Source organism: Notothenia coriiceps, unplaced genomic scaffold (assembly GCF_000735185.1).
Source record: "Notothenia coriiceps isolate Sejong01 unplaced genomic scaffold, NC01 NC01_scaffold00016672, whole genome shotgun sequence".
Classification (NCBI taxonomy): Eukaryota; Metazoa; Chordata; class Actinopteri; order Perciformes; family Nototheniidae; genus Notothenia; species Notothenia coriiceps.
Genome location: NW_011349373.1, coordinates 50,483 through 69,121, shown reverse-complemented (window position 1 = coordinate 69,121; position 18,639 = coordinate 50,483). Strand labels below are relative to the sequence as shown.

The 18,639-nt window shown below is 40.2% G+C and overlaps 1 protein-coding gene across 3 annotated transcripts in view; it reads right to left on the bottom strand.

Moving 5' to 3' along the window:
* Positions 1-1,254: 1,254 nt before the first annotated feature.
* Positions 1,255-18,639, bottom strand: part of LOC104949629 (uncharacterized protein C21orf62 homolog) — a 25,451-nt gene continuing 8,066 nt past the window's right edge. For all 3 annotated transcript variants that reach the window (XM_010776013.1, XM_010776011.1, XM_010776012.1), the window contains one exon: positions 1,255-8,017. In XM_010776013.1, coding sequence (XP_010774315.1) covers positions 7,205-7,954 — 750 coding nt within the window. In that variant the 5' untranslated portion in view covers positions 7,955-8,017 and the 3' untranslated portion in view covers positions 1,255-7,204. The remainder of the gene's footprint in view (positions 8,018-18,639) is intronic.

Genomic DNA, 18,639 nt, shown 5'->3' with positions numbered 1-18,639 from the left:
CGTGGGTACGGAAGGAAGTTATATCATACTGAATGCACCTGATCCCAAATTCATGTGAATGGAATAAGTAGTTATTGTTCAGAGATATATCCATCTGCTATCACAGGTAAAATATTATAATACACATTTTTTATTTTATATATATAAAAATATATGATTATAATTATTAATCATAATCATAACAATAATCGTTTTATTATTGTTATTTTTTCTTTTTTAGTGAGAAGGCGAGCATAATTTGGGTAAATAACTATGAGAGATTTAGCAATAATTCCGAGTGGAAATAACATACCTACCTCACAGTGTTAATTGCTGAAATGTGGAAATGTAACGACAAAACTTAATTTTCTGATCTGTTGCCTGTAGTCAAGAAACCCTAATTTATATTAAATCATAACATTTGTTTAATGTCCAAAGCCAAAAATTTCTTTCCCATAATGTCTGAACTGGCAGCTTCGACATGGAGAGACACAAGTCTCCTGTGTTGGGAGGTTGGGAGGGTTACTTTAAAAATGTAATTCATTACAATAGTTACATGTCACAAAATGTGACAATGTAAGATGTTTTTTAATTAAGTGTATATTTAACCTTAGAAAAGAAGAAAACAATATATCTAATATCAAAAGTGTAACAGTAATAGTTTACAAATGCCGTTTAAACGTAATACATTATAAAAAGCAAACTGTATTTTTGTTTAATAAATCAGGTGTCCACCTGCTGCATTAAAAAGAAAAATGTATTTAAAATGAACAATAATTAAAGTAGCCTAAATATAAACCATAAAGAAAATCCATTCAGTACGTTTACCTATAATATATTTATCTCTATTTCTAAATGTATTGTAATAATGCTAATCTCAATTTTTAATAATATTTTTATAATGTAATTTTATTCCAATACAGTTCCCTTTTTTGTATCCTTATTACGTACTCCCGTTAAATGTAATCCATTACTCATCAAGCCTGCTGACTGCTCATGTTTCTTGTCCTGTCATCCTTAGTTAGCAGTGTTGCCGTGACCTAAACAAGAACTTTGGTGAGTACATAGAAAAGATGTTTATGCAGCATGTTTAGAAATGAGCAATATGGTCAAAGAAAGAAAAACTTGCACTGAAATGTGGTCTTAAGAAAGCTACAAATGATCGAATTGAAGCAGATACACTGAGTAGTAATCATCAATGGGAGCTTCAACAACATAGATGAAGCTAGAAAGCTCAAATCTGAAGTTTTACACGGAAAAAAAAGAAACAGAAACAACCAAAAAAAGTATTTTATTTTCTCAGGCTATACAGAGGGACAAAGTGTGTGGGCAAAATGAACAATCCACATCGTCTTTCATGATAAACAAATTAGCTCCTGGAATCTTCTTAAATAAGCCAAATTATATACAAATCAAACCTCTCAAGCCAGTCCTAAATACACAAGCCGTTCTTAAAACAGTACACGATTCACTCAACATGTCAACAGTTGTACAAATGCAGATCTGCTGTCATGTGTTCCAACCTAAGGCGCATTAGCCTTGGCTTACACATTACAAATCTGTGTTTTACATTTGAATAATTACATTCCCTGATGCATTACTTAAGGTGCGGTGATGAAGATTAAGACAGAGAAAAAAAGAAAGAGAAAGAAAAGGAGGTCGAGGCTCCAACACAAAAGAGTGATGTCAAACCCAAAAAACCCAGTGATCTCATTTTCAATCATTTTGTGGTGGAATGTTCCAGACGTTTTAATGCTGTGCTGAAGGGAGCATGAGCACCAAGTCTCATGGCCTGCTCTGACAATCCTGTCTGAAAAGCATTAATAGGTGTGTAATCACCCCGTTCACCAGATGGGAGTGACTAAATGCGGATTTCTCGGTAAGAGCAATAATGTTATGGGTGGGTGAACTCCCTGTCTGTTCCTCTGCTGAACACTGGCTGTTAAATGTTGGCGCAAAGGCAACAAAAAGGTGTCTGGAACGCCTTTCAGTACCAACTCCTCTTTACTGAGCAACTTGCCATGCTCTGGCTGTATTATTTCCAGATGGTAATCATCGCAGTTACAAAGGCATTCATTTTTGCCTGTTGCATAATGAAATGTGTTTCCATTCAACAAAGAAAGAGCCACGGTTAAGTATTGTTTCAGAAAAGGGGCATGGTAAAACTTCCAGGCCCAGGCAGTATAGTCATCATCCTGTTTCCATACACAAGTGTTAAAGAAACAGTAATGCCACATTTCCACTGCATGGCACAGCCGCTAGGGCTCTAATCAGCTCCACTGGCACTGTTTGGTTTCCATTTGCAAAAGTTGTTTATACTTTCTTTGGGAACACCATGGTGGAGGTCCGAAGCGAGGTTAGCCAAAAAAACAGGGGTGGACCACTGATCAATCATAGAGAATTGTCACAGGAAACAAACATGTAGTAATGATATTATCCATACAATTCAGGAAGGACCTCTGTTTTGGTTGCTAATGAAAGGATTCTGCAAGTGTCTTGTTGACAGTGCAGAGGGTGGTAGTGTCTGCAGTTGAACACAAAATCAATAAAAGCCCCAGGTACCAAAAGAGAGCCTTACCATGAAGTGGAAAGAAGCAGTAAGAAGTGCAAATGTTGCAAGTGTGCAGCTTTAACAAATAACACGGCAGGAAAAAATAAAGTATACACAAAACTAAATAAAGACAGTAAAGTCTTTAAATAATTGTAAATAGGTGAAAAGATCAGTATAAGCTCAAATAATGGTAAGTATCATAGAAGAAGGTGATTTACACAGCATGATGGAGGCCACTAATGTGCCTTTGCAGTTCCATTCTGCCTTAAGTGAGCTGTTTTCAGTAAAAGGCCACTGGACAGAGTATGCTCAGCATTAAGCAGCAGACAGACACAGTTAGAGACAAGAGGGTAAACAAAGTGGAGCAGTAAGCAGCTGAACAGAGCTAACATAATAGATAGTATAGGACTTACATTTGACATAAAAATACAAAACTAAATAACTGAAAAATAAAAATCAGGTTGAAATGGAATTTTAGAATCAATAGTTGCAGTAGCGACAACAGACTTATGGCTAATGTAAAATATGCAATGTAAGTTTTAACGCATCTAAAGTAGCACTGTTTTGATTTGTTCTAATTACCAAATTTTTCTTGGTATATAAATTAGAGGCACTCAACATGGTGCAAAATCCTGACACAGTGTTTAATCCCTGTTCCTCTGGGAGTAACTGGGCAAGTATCTATTTTCCTTTCTTTTTCTTCAAATGTTTGCATCATGAAGCTGTTTTAAAACTCTTTGAATGAGTTGATCCCCTAAATATAGAAAACTATGGAGTTATTAAGTTATACACCGTGAGTCTTTTGAGCAACTGTGTACTGCACACATTCTATCTGTGAATGTATCACTGTGATGTTGAATTAAACCCAATTCACTGTGATGTTGGCAAAAAGGAGATAACACACACCCATGTTGCTTCAATTGCACACACACACACACACACACACACACACACACACACACACACACACACACACACACACACACACACACACACACACACACACACACACACACACACACACACACGGGTGATTGAATGATCTGCGGAACAGAAGTGTTGGCCCTGGAATCTGGATTGTGTTTGTGAGAGCAGCTTTAAGCAAGTCTCTCACAGGATATGAGCTGGAACCAGAGAGCAGACGAAAGCATGAAACAACCTTGACTTCTTTTTTTCCAAACTGTCCTGTAATCCCTCTCACATTCAGCGTAAGTGACTGCAAATACTATCCAGAGACAAAACGCAGACCACTGAGGAAGTTCAGGGAAATTCAGAGTGACGCCTTCTCTCTCCCTTCCTGCTCTATCCTTAAAGAGAGCAGCCATCTTGGCTCTTAGCTTGCTGATAAGCGCATAACTCAATCAACTAAACAGAGTCATTGTCCTGATCCAAACACAGTGCTAATAGTTGCCTGGTGACATAGGGTCCTAACAATCTTGTTAATTGGCCGTCCATTCTAACCTGTTACAAAACAACTTGTTTTATTAAGCCATCTGCACTCAATAAGAGCAGCTGGGAAAACGCAGCAGCCTACTGCGCCTCCTCATACAACAGCAGACTGACACAGTCCTTGTCCTCCATTTTTCTGTTTACTTATACTATCTTCTATGTTTTTGCCCCGGACAGCTGTCCTAATCTGGACAAAAGACAGTTAGACTATAATTTACTTTAAATATATATCTTTAACAAAGTAAAACCACTTTTAGAGCTCCCTTCCCGACTGAAGATATCCTCCAGCCCCGGTGCACAGGCTGACCCCACACTGGATTGTTTGGACAGGTTCCAGCCAGTGTTCACTGGAATCAGCTGCCACAAAACATCTTGTTTTTTATTGTGCTCTATTGATCCCTGAGGCATGCATTTGTTCTTTAGCTTTCTCCTTTCCCCACAGCAAGTCATTTATTGAGACTGCAGCGTACAGCAGTCTGACATGAAGGTGAACTACAAGACCCGCCACATGTTGCAAATTAGAACTGTAGATACAACGCAGACATCTATAAACCCTTTACAATTTACCAAATATGGCATGGCTTTCATCCAGTTGGATAAACATTCTTTAATCCAGGGCTGCATTAAACCTCGGACTCCGTTACTTTGTAAAAACCATTGTCCTGCGAAAATGGTTCTTATTAACAGTCTTTGTCCTTGTGTTATGCTGTCTTCAAACCAACGTTTCAGAGCAACACAAGTTTGACCGCGGTATGTATTGCTAACAAGCTTATCTGAATTACTACAGCAGTTTGAACCAAAGCTAACCCAATTTTGATGTGATTTTATTGCAATACATTTGCACAGATTTAAGTATGTTGAAACTATATGATGCAGATTTGAAGGGTTCTGACTTTATTTCCGTCCGCAAGACGCCAAGCAAACCGTTTTTAAAACACTTGTTTTCTCAATGGAGCTCGATCAGGTCTATGTTAACAATGTAGCCTCTTCGCCAACACTAAAAATTAAGTCATCTAAATAAGGAATAAATGCAGCGGCCATGTTACTGTTATACACGCCATGTTACTTTAAAATCGTGTTAACTCATCCACATGTGGGGCGTTTATGATTATTTATTGATGATAGCCAACACAGCGTTCCTTAATTTCTGATCAAACAACGTCATGATGTCAGCGTCAAACTAACTCATCGACCAAGTGGCAAATGTTCAATGTTCGGGCGCGATTCGAGAAAAATTTGCTTCACTTTTGGGATTAAAACCTCATTAATACATCAAATCAATTAGCCTGGGACAGGCTTCTCATCATTCACATCAAACTACAATGCACTGGGGGAGGAACACTTGATGATGGTGGTGTACACACCCATACATCATTTTCAGACTCATGGAACCATTGAGTAAGCCCTTGTATCCTGTAGGAAAAAATCATTAATTTTTCAGTTTCTCCACTGATATATTCAAGTTTCTCTTTTCACTCATCAACTGCCTTCATATCAATCAGAAACAACTGCACCCTACTGTCCATGCAATCCTTCTGCCTTGATATATCTGACTACACCTAGATTGGCGAGGAGCTAACATAATATTGGCAGCTGTTAGTGGGGTCTTGAACATCTCACCCTGTGGATATTATTGTTGTGGTGTATGATTCCATCTGGACAGTTGTAGCTACACTGTGGTTACACTTGTCACATGTTCACCTGCTGGGTGTCATCGGATCAACACTTGAAAGCTGGGCTACAAAACCAGCTTGAGCTCACAATACTGTCAAGTGTTCCGGATCTAATGTGAAAATTGGCAGTTGGAAAGAAAATGTTCAAGGCCAGATGTGGACACGCAGTGATGTGACCTCCATAATAACTTGTGTTATAATGTCAGGCGTAACCCATGGCCTGTGTGGCGTCCTATTGTCAGAGTGAACACGGAGAGTAGTATTTACGAGAACATCTGCAGATAAGCTGCTAACACTCGATTTAAGAGCTTAAAAATGTAAGCTCTTATTGAGATTATAAGAAGGTTTGATGAGATCCAACATTAGCTCTAATAGTGAACCATGTTAACAGCTTGTTCTTGTATAAGCTTTTTTCCATGAACTCATTCCTCCGCATAAACATATTTGGGTACCTCCTAGTAAGGCAAACTTTTAAAGGGTTTTTACTTTTTCTAGTAAAAAACAAAACTTTTTCTAGTTACTATCTTTGCCTTTACAAATGGTTAACAAATGATTGACTAATGCTTTATGATAACTTAACAGCCATTATAATCAGAAGTTGCCAAGTTGCTTAAATTACTTTGTCTATAAAGAGTGTCAATGTTATAACCATTTAATTTAAACGTAAATAATTTAATTAAGTAATTATCGACTGACTTTTTTATAATTCACTTTATTTTGCTTATTAGAAAGTAAAATACCAATATTTTTTCACAACCTGGCAACCCAAAACTCACTTACTTAAAAACGGGCTTATGTCTTCTTCCTGCCATGAATGTGGACATGGGAAGAAATATTCAAATTGTAATTCCCTCTTTCTCAGCTCACAGCCCTACAGTATGATCCATGAAGCATTAGTAAATTGTTAAGCATGGATATTGTGCTTACATGATAATATTTCCGCATGTAAACACACCATGTATCTACACCCAAATATGAGCTGCAGTTCCAAAACATTAGCACAAGTAAAGCATCGCATAGATAGACGTGAGAATCAAGGCCGTTACAGCTTCAACATTATTTATGTTGTATAAGGATACCAACAATATTCTAAAGAAAGGCATGACTCGGTAGCTTCTGTTAACGTTCCCAAACCTTGTGTTTGTGTGTTTGTCTGCATTATCTTTCAGGGGTGGGAAGCAAACATGTGAGAATCCTGGAGTACTTAGGCTCCCCAGTACAGCAGCCTGTCACCCAAAAGGGTCTTATATTCCACATGTGCAACTTCTCCTACAGTACATCCAGCTATGTAGTAACTCCTGCGCACCAGTTGTCCCTTGTACTGCATGCATGGGCCTGAATACACTGAAGAAACTGAACTGAAATGTCAACAAATTACACATAACTGAATAAGGTTATGTGTAAGCAATAATATAAGGTTGAACCTAATACTTTTATTTAAACATAATATTATTACGTTTAATTAACCTAATACACGTGTGTAAATTGTTGACATAATACATTTAATTAAAGTCAACGCTTCAGTTTTTTCAGTGATAGGAGCTTGTTGTTGTTAGTAGACAAACGTAAAAAGCAGTGGAGGCTCTGAGACCTGCTCACTGGGGTCTGTAGGGTCACCAGGAGTATCAGTGGATGGCAGAGCAAGGGGTAAGGCCAGGTGGGGGAAGTGCTGGGGGAGGGTTTGAGCAGGTGGTCCCAAAACACTGTACGCCTTCAGGGCAGAGAGCCCGTTGAGAACTGCTACATCCAGAAAGGTCACGCGGAGGGAGGAGGAGATGTCAAAGGTGAGGGTTTCTATCTCCATCGCAAGCCCCGCTGCTGGGGAGATGGTCATCTCCTGGTGGGGGTAGGGGGCCTCTGGGACTGCGCTGTGGATCCTGAGGGTCTGCAGATCCAGCAGAGCCAGGTACTGACTGTCCATTGGTTTTATTCCACAAAAAGACAACCGCAAATGGCCGACCCTGCTGCTGTTCAGAAGCTCCTCCAGGACCCAGAGTTCCTTCACCCACACGGTGAGGGTCCCGGGCTCTGTGAGGCCTGCGGGGGGGAGGGCGGAGCGGAGGGCCGTGTGGCACCTGCACAGCGAGTTGGCCAGAGCCTCGTCACAGTCCCGCAGCACCGCGGAGCAGCTGCAGTTCCGCAGGCTGGTGCCACTGTCAAACAGCAGCGTAGTATTGGCCGGCGGAGGAGCTTCAGAGGAGGGGGTGGAGCTGGTTGTCCGGGTGACGGGGGTCAGGAAGAACAGCAGCCAAAGTGACCATGGGAACAAGACAGAGGAGACGGTGTTTGGAGACATCTCCATGGAGATCCAACAGACTACATCTTCACAAAGTGGAGCGACAGGATTGTAGAGGGATGGGCAAAGCTGTAAAGAAATGTTTTCGAAGAATAAAGTTAGAATCAGAGTTAGCATACCTTATTCGGGGAAGCACATTGTAACAGCAAAAGTGAAGAGGCAAAATATTAATTAGGAGGCATGCATAAAATATTAGAGATAGAAATGATATGAATCACAATTTGCAAAAGTACCCATCCAGGTGGAAAACAATAAGTAATAGTTTTTTTTTTTTTAATAAAATAAAGTTAGTCGAGTGACGTAGTAGTCTAGTGTGATAGCAGCCAGGTAACAGTAGTGAAAGTAAAAGTATATATTGCAGAGTTATTACAGATTGTGTTAGCATAGTTGCGTAGTCTAAATTAGATTTAGAAGCCAGTAATAATAATAATAATAATAATAAAGCCGTATATTTAACTTTATATTGCACATACTTTAAAGTCTAGTTGTTAGCTCAGTCCTATTGTGAACCCGGAAATGTTGAGCACCCCAAAGTTTTATGTTAGAAATGTATAGTACGGATACCACATAAAAAATGCCGGGTGCTAACTATTGGTGGGATGTTGGGCAATTAACACAATTAGCACAAGTTGCATATTTAGCATTAATTAGCATTATAGCTTGTTGACAATAGTTAAAAAATGGCATTGCCGATTAGGTCGATTTTGGAGTGGTTTCAGGGATTATTGAGGATGCTGAATGCATTTCTGACATTTTCAGGATCCAAAATGGCAGTTTGAACCAGAAAGGCCATATTTGTACTACCGGTGGGCTGATTTTAATTCATTTTGGGTCGATTTTGAAGTTAAAGTGGACTCTCGATCATCTGGATTGGACAAATTGCTTATCCATTTGAAAAAGAATTGTCCACAGTAGAAGCAATCATTTTCATCTTCTGCTCTCTATATCCAATGGTTGCAACACTACTCATAGAAGTAAAAATCGGCCCCCTGAGAATACAAATATTGCAACTTTCTGGTTCCATTTTGGATCCTGAAAGAATCCTAACTAAACCCCAAAACCACTCAAAATCTGCAAACATATAATGTTCATTATTGCTGATTAACGCCATTTATGATAATTGTGCAAATTGCCAACATATGCAAGTTACCATCCAGCAGTTTCTTTGTGCTGGGGACCCGTATTATACATTTCTATCATAAAACGTTGGGGTACTCAACATTTCCGGGTTCACTAAGCTTGCAAGATTAATAATAGATGCTGCACAAAAGTGTGTTATAGTCTTTGTTGTTATATATGTGGGGGTCTACATTTACACAAACAACGAAAAAAAATACTGTGTAGTCCACAGCAGTACTCAAATTACATTTTGACGCTAACTCTCATCAAAGGGCCGAGCTCAGCATTATCCCCCCCCCCCTTGACTCACAGCAGTACCTTGCTTCACTAAAAGCACATGACACACAAATAAAGTATTTTACTCGCTCTGTGCCCTGTAGTAACCTGCTTCTGCTTTGCGTTTGTGTTTTTACAACATGTGGAGGCCAGCTTAAGACCCACAGCCAACTGAGCTCTCTATTTCCAGTACAGCACGCACGCACGCACGCACGCACACACACACACACACACACACACACACACACACACACACACACACACACACATATATATAATTGAGCCACTTATTTCTTGCTCTCCAATTTTACTAGAGAGAGGTCCTTCCAGGCCCCAGGCTACTGGGACGGCTGCTTATAAAACTTCCTGCGCCTTGCTGCACTGTGGTGAAATAGGCAGCGGCCAGCCACATTAAATGTTCCGAAATAATGAAACACTGGACTCTTTAATTCCCCGTCAGGAACGGTTGAAAAGAGGACTGAATAAGCAGTCTTGATTTCCAGAGAAAACTTCTCCCCACCCTTCTGTTTAAACAGCGAAGCACTTTCCACTGTAAAGCTGAACAAAGTCTACTTGAGTCTGAAAAACATTTGCCACATTTGGGACCAAAGATTAACATGTACTAGGCGCCTTACATTTTACTGATACATCCGACTGTATTGGGTTGAACGTTAAAAGTCTAAGGGATGTTTATTTCATTACAGGAACTTCGATTTTAGTCAACACATGCCACATTAAAAGGCTTAGCTGTTTTACCTGTACACTTGCATTTCAGTAATGCAAATGAAAAGTGCTGTTGTTGATTAGTTTTCATTTGTTAGATAGAAGATTGTGCCGCTGTATGCACTCTTTGGTCTTTGCAATAATACTGCCCCATTTCAATATTTTGGTAAAAAATTGAACCAACTGTGAAAGCGACTTCTCGCCGCAACTCAATTCTCCTGATTTTGATCCGTTATTGAAATTGAAACTGACAATAAACAGACATTGTTGTGAACAGGATAGCTTTGGTTGCACCGTTTAAGAATGTTAACAATATCATTTAAAAAAGGAATATTGAATTATAACAGTATCATGATTTGAGGATTAAAACATACGTTCTTTTTGTATAAGAAATGTTACTCTTATTCTTAACAAATAATAATATTGCGTACCACAGTAGTCCCTCTCTGAGAAACCCTGTGGTATATTAATCAACATTTGGATCAGAACCTGGCCTCATTTTTCTGTGCATTGCTCATTTACTTTATTTAGCAAATGTGCCAATATGGAAATACCAAGGAACATTTCCTACTTTGAAACTAACTTGCTATTATACCTAATTCTGAAACTAATTGAACCTGTGCAGAGTGAGGCAGATTCACATTCAACAATCCTTTTTTAACCAGATCAGACCATGTCTGCAGTGAGTTTGAGGGCGTGTTGTTGTAATTAACTTGTAATGTACACTAATCATTTACTCACAGACTTAATGTGTACATTTATATGCTGTGGGTGGTTTGGCTTGTTGACATTGACCTCTTTTCCCGTCATGCCTTTTCCTCACTCATGTGGGATTCTAACAAAGTATTTAGCGGGTTTACTGTACAAGACGTACGCACATTTGAGGTACCACTTCACTTTTCTCTCCAGGAAGCACCTCCCTTTTCTCTGCAGCCTGTGTACTATTCACATGGGCTACTTTTTAAAGGAATGTTCCCTGACTTTATTCCAGATTTCATGATATAACCTTTTCCCAGAATGTGAAAAAAAGCACTTCAATATTAAGAGTTTAGAAAAACCACCATGAAGGATAAAAAAAACTATAGTTTGAACTTTGGTTGTGGATAATGCATAATGTAGAAGAATAAAATCAACAACTAAATAAACACACACTGATTTAATTAATAATTCAACTATTATCTTATGTTTTGGATGAGTTTAAATCCAATTTTACAGTTCAAACTGAGAACAAGATCATTAACTCTATTAACTTCTGCGGAGCGCTGAGACACTCGCAAGCAAAATCCCCCGTATCTGGGCCCACAGAGTGTGCACACTTGAATTAAACACTGGCTTGGACAAGATACAAACTCCTGTCTTCTTCTCATTGAGAACTCAGTTTATCATTCATCCATAGAGCGTCCTGCATGGCCTGCTACTGGTCCCTCTAGCTCTGGTGCAGGTAATACGTCTACGCAGAACCGCTCATCCGGTCTACTAACACTTGTTGAGTGTATTGCTGGGAACCCCTGGACATGCAGTGTTGATGCAAATCAGCCTCGTTCTACGTTCGATATTATTAACCTTTAATCTAACAAATGTTAGTTTAAAGTATTAATGGAGACGGTTATGGTCTTCTCATCGCTCCATTTGCTGCTGTTTTTCCTCTCTTCACACCTGGAGTGGAGGCATCAATAGAAGTTCAAGTCCTAGGCTCCCTTACAGGAGGATTTAATCACTATGTCTGTTTTTTATTGAACTTTGTTTCATTTAAATGTAATCGCTAAACAAAATTGTGCATAAAAACAGGTGGATAGAAAATATATGAATGTAAATATCATGTTTTTATTCAGGAAATTACCATTTATATATATTACAGCTCTATGACCAAGTGGGAAAGAGTACAATCATTTGACTTTAAAGAGGCCCTATTCTGCTCACTCTGTTTCATATCAGTATTTAGTGTCTCTCCTGTGACATGTCTCCATGCTTTAATGTTCAACAAGCACCTCTTTTCACCCTCTGTCTGAAACCAGAGCCCAGTCTGCTCTGATTGGTTAGCTGGCCGGCTCTGTTGTGGTTGGTCAACCTCTTAGAGATGTCCCGCCCCTTAGCCTAGCAAGTACAATGTGATTGGGCACTAACCAATAGAAGCGCAAGTGATACATAGTGATACATAGTGATGTCATTATGTAAACAAATGAGTCTAATGGAGGCATTTCAGGCATGGGGTGGGGGGGGGGGGCTCACCCTGCTATAAATACTCTTGACTTCACTGAGGTTGGTTTACAGTAGCAGCTGCCCTCCACACACAGCCTGTCTCTCCATCCTTACCTCACTGCTTTTATTAGTCATGGTCTCCCAGCTGTTCCCAGCGTCTGGCTCTCCCACACAGTCACTTTCTCTCTTTTTCCATCTGCCTGTCCTTGCTTTCTCTACCACTCCCTTTTTCTCTCCTTGTCTCCCCTCTCCTCCTTTTTCTCTCTTTTCCCTTCCTTTCCTCCACCTCCATCTCTGTAATCCCTGAAACAAGCCCCAGCTGCAGGAACGGATGCTGAGAGAGTACAAAACTAAAATGAAACTAACCACTGAAAACACATTTCACAATACTTTAATGACAATGTGAGTCTTGCATTGGAAAAAGATTTATAATAATATTACCTTTAATTTCTAAATCATGTACTGTATGTACATAGAAAAATGTAAAAAATAAACTAGCTTAAACTTAACTTAAAAGTTATCTGTCAACCTATCAACATTTGGATCCTGTGTGTATGTGAAAGCGAGTGTGTGTGCGTGCATGGGGCACGCAGAAAGAGTTAAACAGGGTGAAGTGTGTGTGCGTGTGTGTGTGTGAGGAGAATCTTGAGGTGGCCGGGGCTCCACACGGCTTGTTAAAGGAGAGGCTCAACACATTCCTCTGACATCATGCTCCACCACAGGCACCCACCCTAATCCTCCCTTCCTCTCTCTTACAGTCCCTCTCTTTCATGACACCCATCCCTTCCAATGTCTCTCGCTCCTCTCCCTCAGCAGCTGCAGCTCCACACGACTACAGAGACACATTGATGTGGGTTTACTACATAAACAGCAAAATGCATTGAATAGGGTTTTCTTTATCTTGTGTTGTGATAGTTATTTATACTGTTAAGAAAACTACAGCTGACTAAATGAAATTGTTTTTAAAGGGACCCTATTCTGCTCATTTTCAAGTTCATATTTTATTTTGTGCCTCTACTTTGACATTGTCTATGCTTTAATGTTCTGCTCATCAGGAGTGATAGTACATGCGATGGGGAGTAATAAGAAGTTCCGCATATATATAATAACCACTTAAACATGCCATATTACATTTAATTGTGTTTGATTAGATAACACACATCAAATATTGAATTAGTGCTTCAATACCTTTCATAAATATGTAATCGTTTTTTGAAAGCCTCTTTGATTTCCTTAAACAGCATAGTAGTTTCATGCAGAAGTGTATTTGTTGGGGACTATTTTTGATATATATTTGTTCACAGTGTTCAAATTACCCATTTGCTTTCGGGGGAGCCCTATTTATTTATTTTTTGGCAATCATATAGGCAGACCTGAAAGATGTATATGTTTCCTGCATTAGATCAATATTGATTGCCAATAGGCCTACCTTGTTTGGTAGGACATCTTTTTTCTCATCTCCGAAATTTCGATCGCTTTTTCGTGTGCCTGGCTCTTAGTGCTTATAAATCTTTTTCCGCAGGTTATTCTGTTGATCACAGCTTTCCCTGAATCCATTCTTGTGAAAGGTGCACAAAGGTGGATTTTTTTGCGAGCGGCAGGGAGATCAATATACTTTTTTCCTCTGTGTAAATCTCACATCCACATTTTTTATTTGTTATGAAAAGCCATGGATACCTTTCATTCCACTCACTCCATCTTTTCTGTGTCCAGTTAAAAGGCAGGTCATGGGCATCGTCAGGTTCGCTAGTGCAGGTTGCGCCGACGTCTGTGGCCGTTGTTGAAGCCTCTTCCCGCTCCGCATCGGCAGGCCTCTCCCTCGGTGTGGAGCTGTCAAACTCGACCCTAAAGGCCCAGATACACCGGCCCGAAATCGGCAGTAAATGGGAGTCGGGCCGAACATAAGCGTGGGCACGCCCTATTCGGAGTGATGTGCGCCGCACCATCGGGCTTTTCTGCCGACCTGACGCCTTTTCTGAATCGGCGTCGGGAACACCACCGGAAGTCGGACAAAGGGATAACACTGATTGGCTGTTCAGCTAGCGAATCAGTGCATGAGAAGCGTTAACGGAAGTGAGGGAGGTAAACAAATGATTTCAAATGGAAGATGGAACACACACGGACGGCTATTTCACCTCATCGGTTTATAGAGCTCCTGTTCGTTCATGTTTTCAATGGACGAGAGTGAAAATGGAAAGAAAAACGCTATTTGTTGTTTGTTTATATCACGGAGTCTGTTCTTCTTCTCTGTCTTCCGGTTGTTCCGGTTGTTGCCTATTTTGAATGATGAATACACACTACCGCCGCCTGCTGGTAAGGAGAATTATTGCCACTCACGCATGCGCAGTTCATACGTGCTCGGCTCGAATTTGCGGTGTGTTCCAGTGCGCGAAGTCGGCAAATACGCAGGAGAGTCCGGCGACGCAACAGTCGGTGTCGGCGTCGGCGACTTCTCAGGTGACTGGCCGGTGTATCTGGGCCTTTAGATCACTGGACGACAGAGTTGGTTGCCGTGTGCACAGACGGTTTACACATCAATTTATGCGGGTCTAATACATTAATACCAAATTTGTTCAGTTGATTGTCGAGGTTTTCATAAACGATTGTAGCGTGAGAGAGGGTTGTAGTTAGGTTGGTTTGAGTTTACACACTCACAGGTAATAAATTATAAGACTTTCACGCAAGATTCCTTGGATAACTCTTCCTACAATCTAACTGTCGGGGCCCCTTATTAGGCCCAAAGACAAAAGTCTTGACTGGTGTGTTACAGATATTCGGAGTGCAACCCATTTACTGGATTTGATAGGATTGTTTCACGTTGGTTAAAAAGAACTTCTGAAAGGTGGGTATCCGTGTTGTCTACCTGGAGAATGACACATGTCTTGGAACACGTCACAAGATGACGACGATAAAGTGAACGTAATACATTGTTAATTACGCGCTCTCTCTTCGTACGTTTGTTCTGACCGCGCTAAAGGTTTTTCTGGCGCGAAGCGTCATCCGACAAAAAGGGTACCAGATAATAACTGAACGTGGTAAAGTAGTTGGCTCATACCCATTTTGAAAATACAGCCGAGTATGATTCCAAGAATTCTCCCGTTAAGATGACAGGGAAAATCGAAGGGACTCGGCTAAAGTCTTCCATGGTTGGACATTGGTCGAGTCGCTAGGAGGGGAACTACCTATAAAATTGTCCGCGAGCTCATGGGACAGTACAGTAGACGATATCCATTCTTTTGTAGGCACGCTTATAGCATCTATGGAGTGTGGCGTAATTGTTTGTCCAGATGGTTATTTGTGTAATTTGTTTTTTTACAAAAGACCGCTCGATGATACGCGTTTGCACAAGTCGTAGGCGTCCATAATTCTCGCTTTCTTCGACTAAGGACTCGTGTAGCTGCCGGTTTTATATCTTTCGTCCAACTCAAATAGCGAGTTAATCTACTCTGTACCTAATTCAAAATTGCAGTGTACAGTTTTACAATGGTTAAGTGTAACCTTGTACATACTTGCCCCTGAACGAAAACTGTTAAACCGAACCCTCCTAACACCTCGAAGTTGACTCAAATGGGTATGTGATTGGCCCACTGACTCTACTAGACTCCGCACACGCATTTACTCACGCTACGATCTGGTAAGACTGACGAACGTCGCCACCTTCCGAGCCTCTGAGATCGCGATAAGCTGGTCCTGTATCATTCTACGGTGCGCAGAGAGCGTCGTCCCCGCGTCAAGCTATCACTTAACTCTCCACTCCTCGCGCTGAGATCATCTGACCGAGCTCTTAACCAGATATCCCCATATAAGCGACGACTGTAACCTTATGTATAACTACATCAAGCACCTGAGTCAGTCTGGATGGAATTTTTAGATAGGCTGCTTGTAGTGTTGACCCGTGCAACCACACGCCAAAAGTGCCGATCCCCACTAGTGTCGTGCGCACAGCAGAGCCATGCTCCTCTATGATCATACGGACGGACGGCACGAAGTGAGTCTATCCTCTCCTGCGTCAGCCCTCGCATCGGCCATACTGACAGCGACCGACATAGGTATTACCCGCTACGGAGATAGCGTAGACTACACAGCGTCTCGTGGCCCTGTATGGCCGGACCTACATATATACACCAAATGATGATCTGATCTCGTTGTGTGTACCGCTCACATCCTACACCTCGATTCTCTACTGTGGCTCCTGGGAGCCTTTACGCATATTGCTTATTATGTTACACAAATCTTTACCCTCTGTCTTCGACTTCGGATTAAGAGAAAGAGATACAGTTAGGGTACGGCGGACACTAGGTAAGAGATTATATCTGAGTACAACGCGCACTCCTGTGTATGAAAAAAGTTGTAAGTTCGATATATCTCACACCCTATCAATTACGAAACGTAAGAAATACGCCATTTGTCGCGCCGTGGATAGGTAACCCATACGTATCTACCACAAGTATATCTCATGCGACATATATGTTCTTCTAATTGTTATGTGTAACAGCATTTGTGTTAGATGGATTTGTAATATAGGAGATGAGAGAAGAAAAGGAGCCGTCGTATACGGTGGAGAGGGGTCCCGAGATCCTCTTAGAACACTACAATATGCATACACCACTCATGAGCAAAGGTAGAACAGGACAGTATCCAATAAGTAACAACGCCCGACAATTATTATAAACTTCTACAGTATGGCGTAAAACGTTATAGGTGTCTAACGAGAACTAGAATTGATATGAGATGTCTTTGAAAAGGTGCGCTTCACATAATCAGACTCAGCCCGAAGTACGCAACTGTTTCCACTCAATCGAGCTTTATCTAGTATTCAGATTGTTCGTTTACAAACGATTGTAGCGTGACAAAGGATATTACTAATACGCTACGACTAATAATCTCGAGATCACTACATAGTGTTGTTTAAACATCGAAATAACAGAAAAGGGTGAAGTAGGAGTTGATGTATTGCGAGTAATGATTACGCGAGCGTGATATAAAGCTATAGATAAATATCTATGATCCATGATAGACTGTACGCATGTCGTGATAGAGTCTAAACGGTTTGTCTCGTCTATCACAGCACCTCACGCGATGACTACTTAACTCCTATATAAGGATTATAAACATAGTTAATCCTATATGTACAAAGTGCTGCTGGAATTGTAATGATTGTTTGATAGAATCACTATAATCTTTCGAGAGAATACACTCATACTCATCTTGAGTTTCTCTACTTTATGCTCATTGCACACCCAGATGAGTACTGAGGTTCAGGAGTGCTAAGATAAAAGTCAACTAACGCTCATACCAATATTTAGTACGCAGACGCGAGTTAGACGTCAGATATTAGTTCCTTAGTTTCAAATTCGAACAAGAGGGACGCAAGAATCGAAAGCTCTTCTCGTACTCCAAGCTGAGTTTTCGTTATGCTTTGAAAGTCTCATCTTTGTTCTCAGTGAAAATATGAACAACGTAAGAACGAAATATGGCGTTAAAGTAAATGGTTGGTACTTAATAGGGATGGTATGGATAATTATCCAAGAGAGTTAGGATTGTAATTTACATATATAACAACACCATAATCTATAAATCACGTCTTTTTATTTATTGGAGTAAACGTCGTAACGCTGCGTGGTCCGAGACCTCACAGAAGACTTGTCGGAATACAAAAACGAGACTGTTGTATATTTTCCGTCGTGTACCATATGATACTCCCTAACCTTTGTTTTATTTACTTAAAAAGTTTTCAAGCGTACGTTTTATTATTACATCGACAATCTTGGTAAAACACAAATCAGAAGCGACGTACCTGAGTAAAGAGACCATTACTTCATACGTTTTGACCTAAACGTTTTACATATATTAAATGTCGGGTGTCTGTCATGAGTGTTTTTCTTGTGTATTTATGTATTACTGTCACACCTGAACTATACTATAAGCCTCCTTGCCTACTTCTTGATATCAACTTGTAATATACTAGAGAAAGCTGAGTTAAATTGGAGTCAAGGTACATCGACCGACATGATTTACCGTTCGTAATGAAGTACGAACTTCATTTTTACAATCGGATGGTGACCAAATATAATGTCTATATATTAATTGTAAAAACAACGGCGTAATGCACAGACACAAGGACGAATAGAGTAGTATTACGTAAAAAGGGAAATCATTTTGTTATATTAGGTATAAAAAGATGTTGATATTATACATCTGTTCGTCTAGTTACAGGACGACGAAAATGAGGCTGAATATGAGATTTATGAAAAGTGTGATGGTGGGTGATGTACATAAAACTATTAAATTCAATGAAACTTATAAGTTATTCTAATTATGGCTTATATTTGTTTTTTTTAGACGTAATAATATTCAATATGAAATAACTAGGG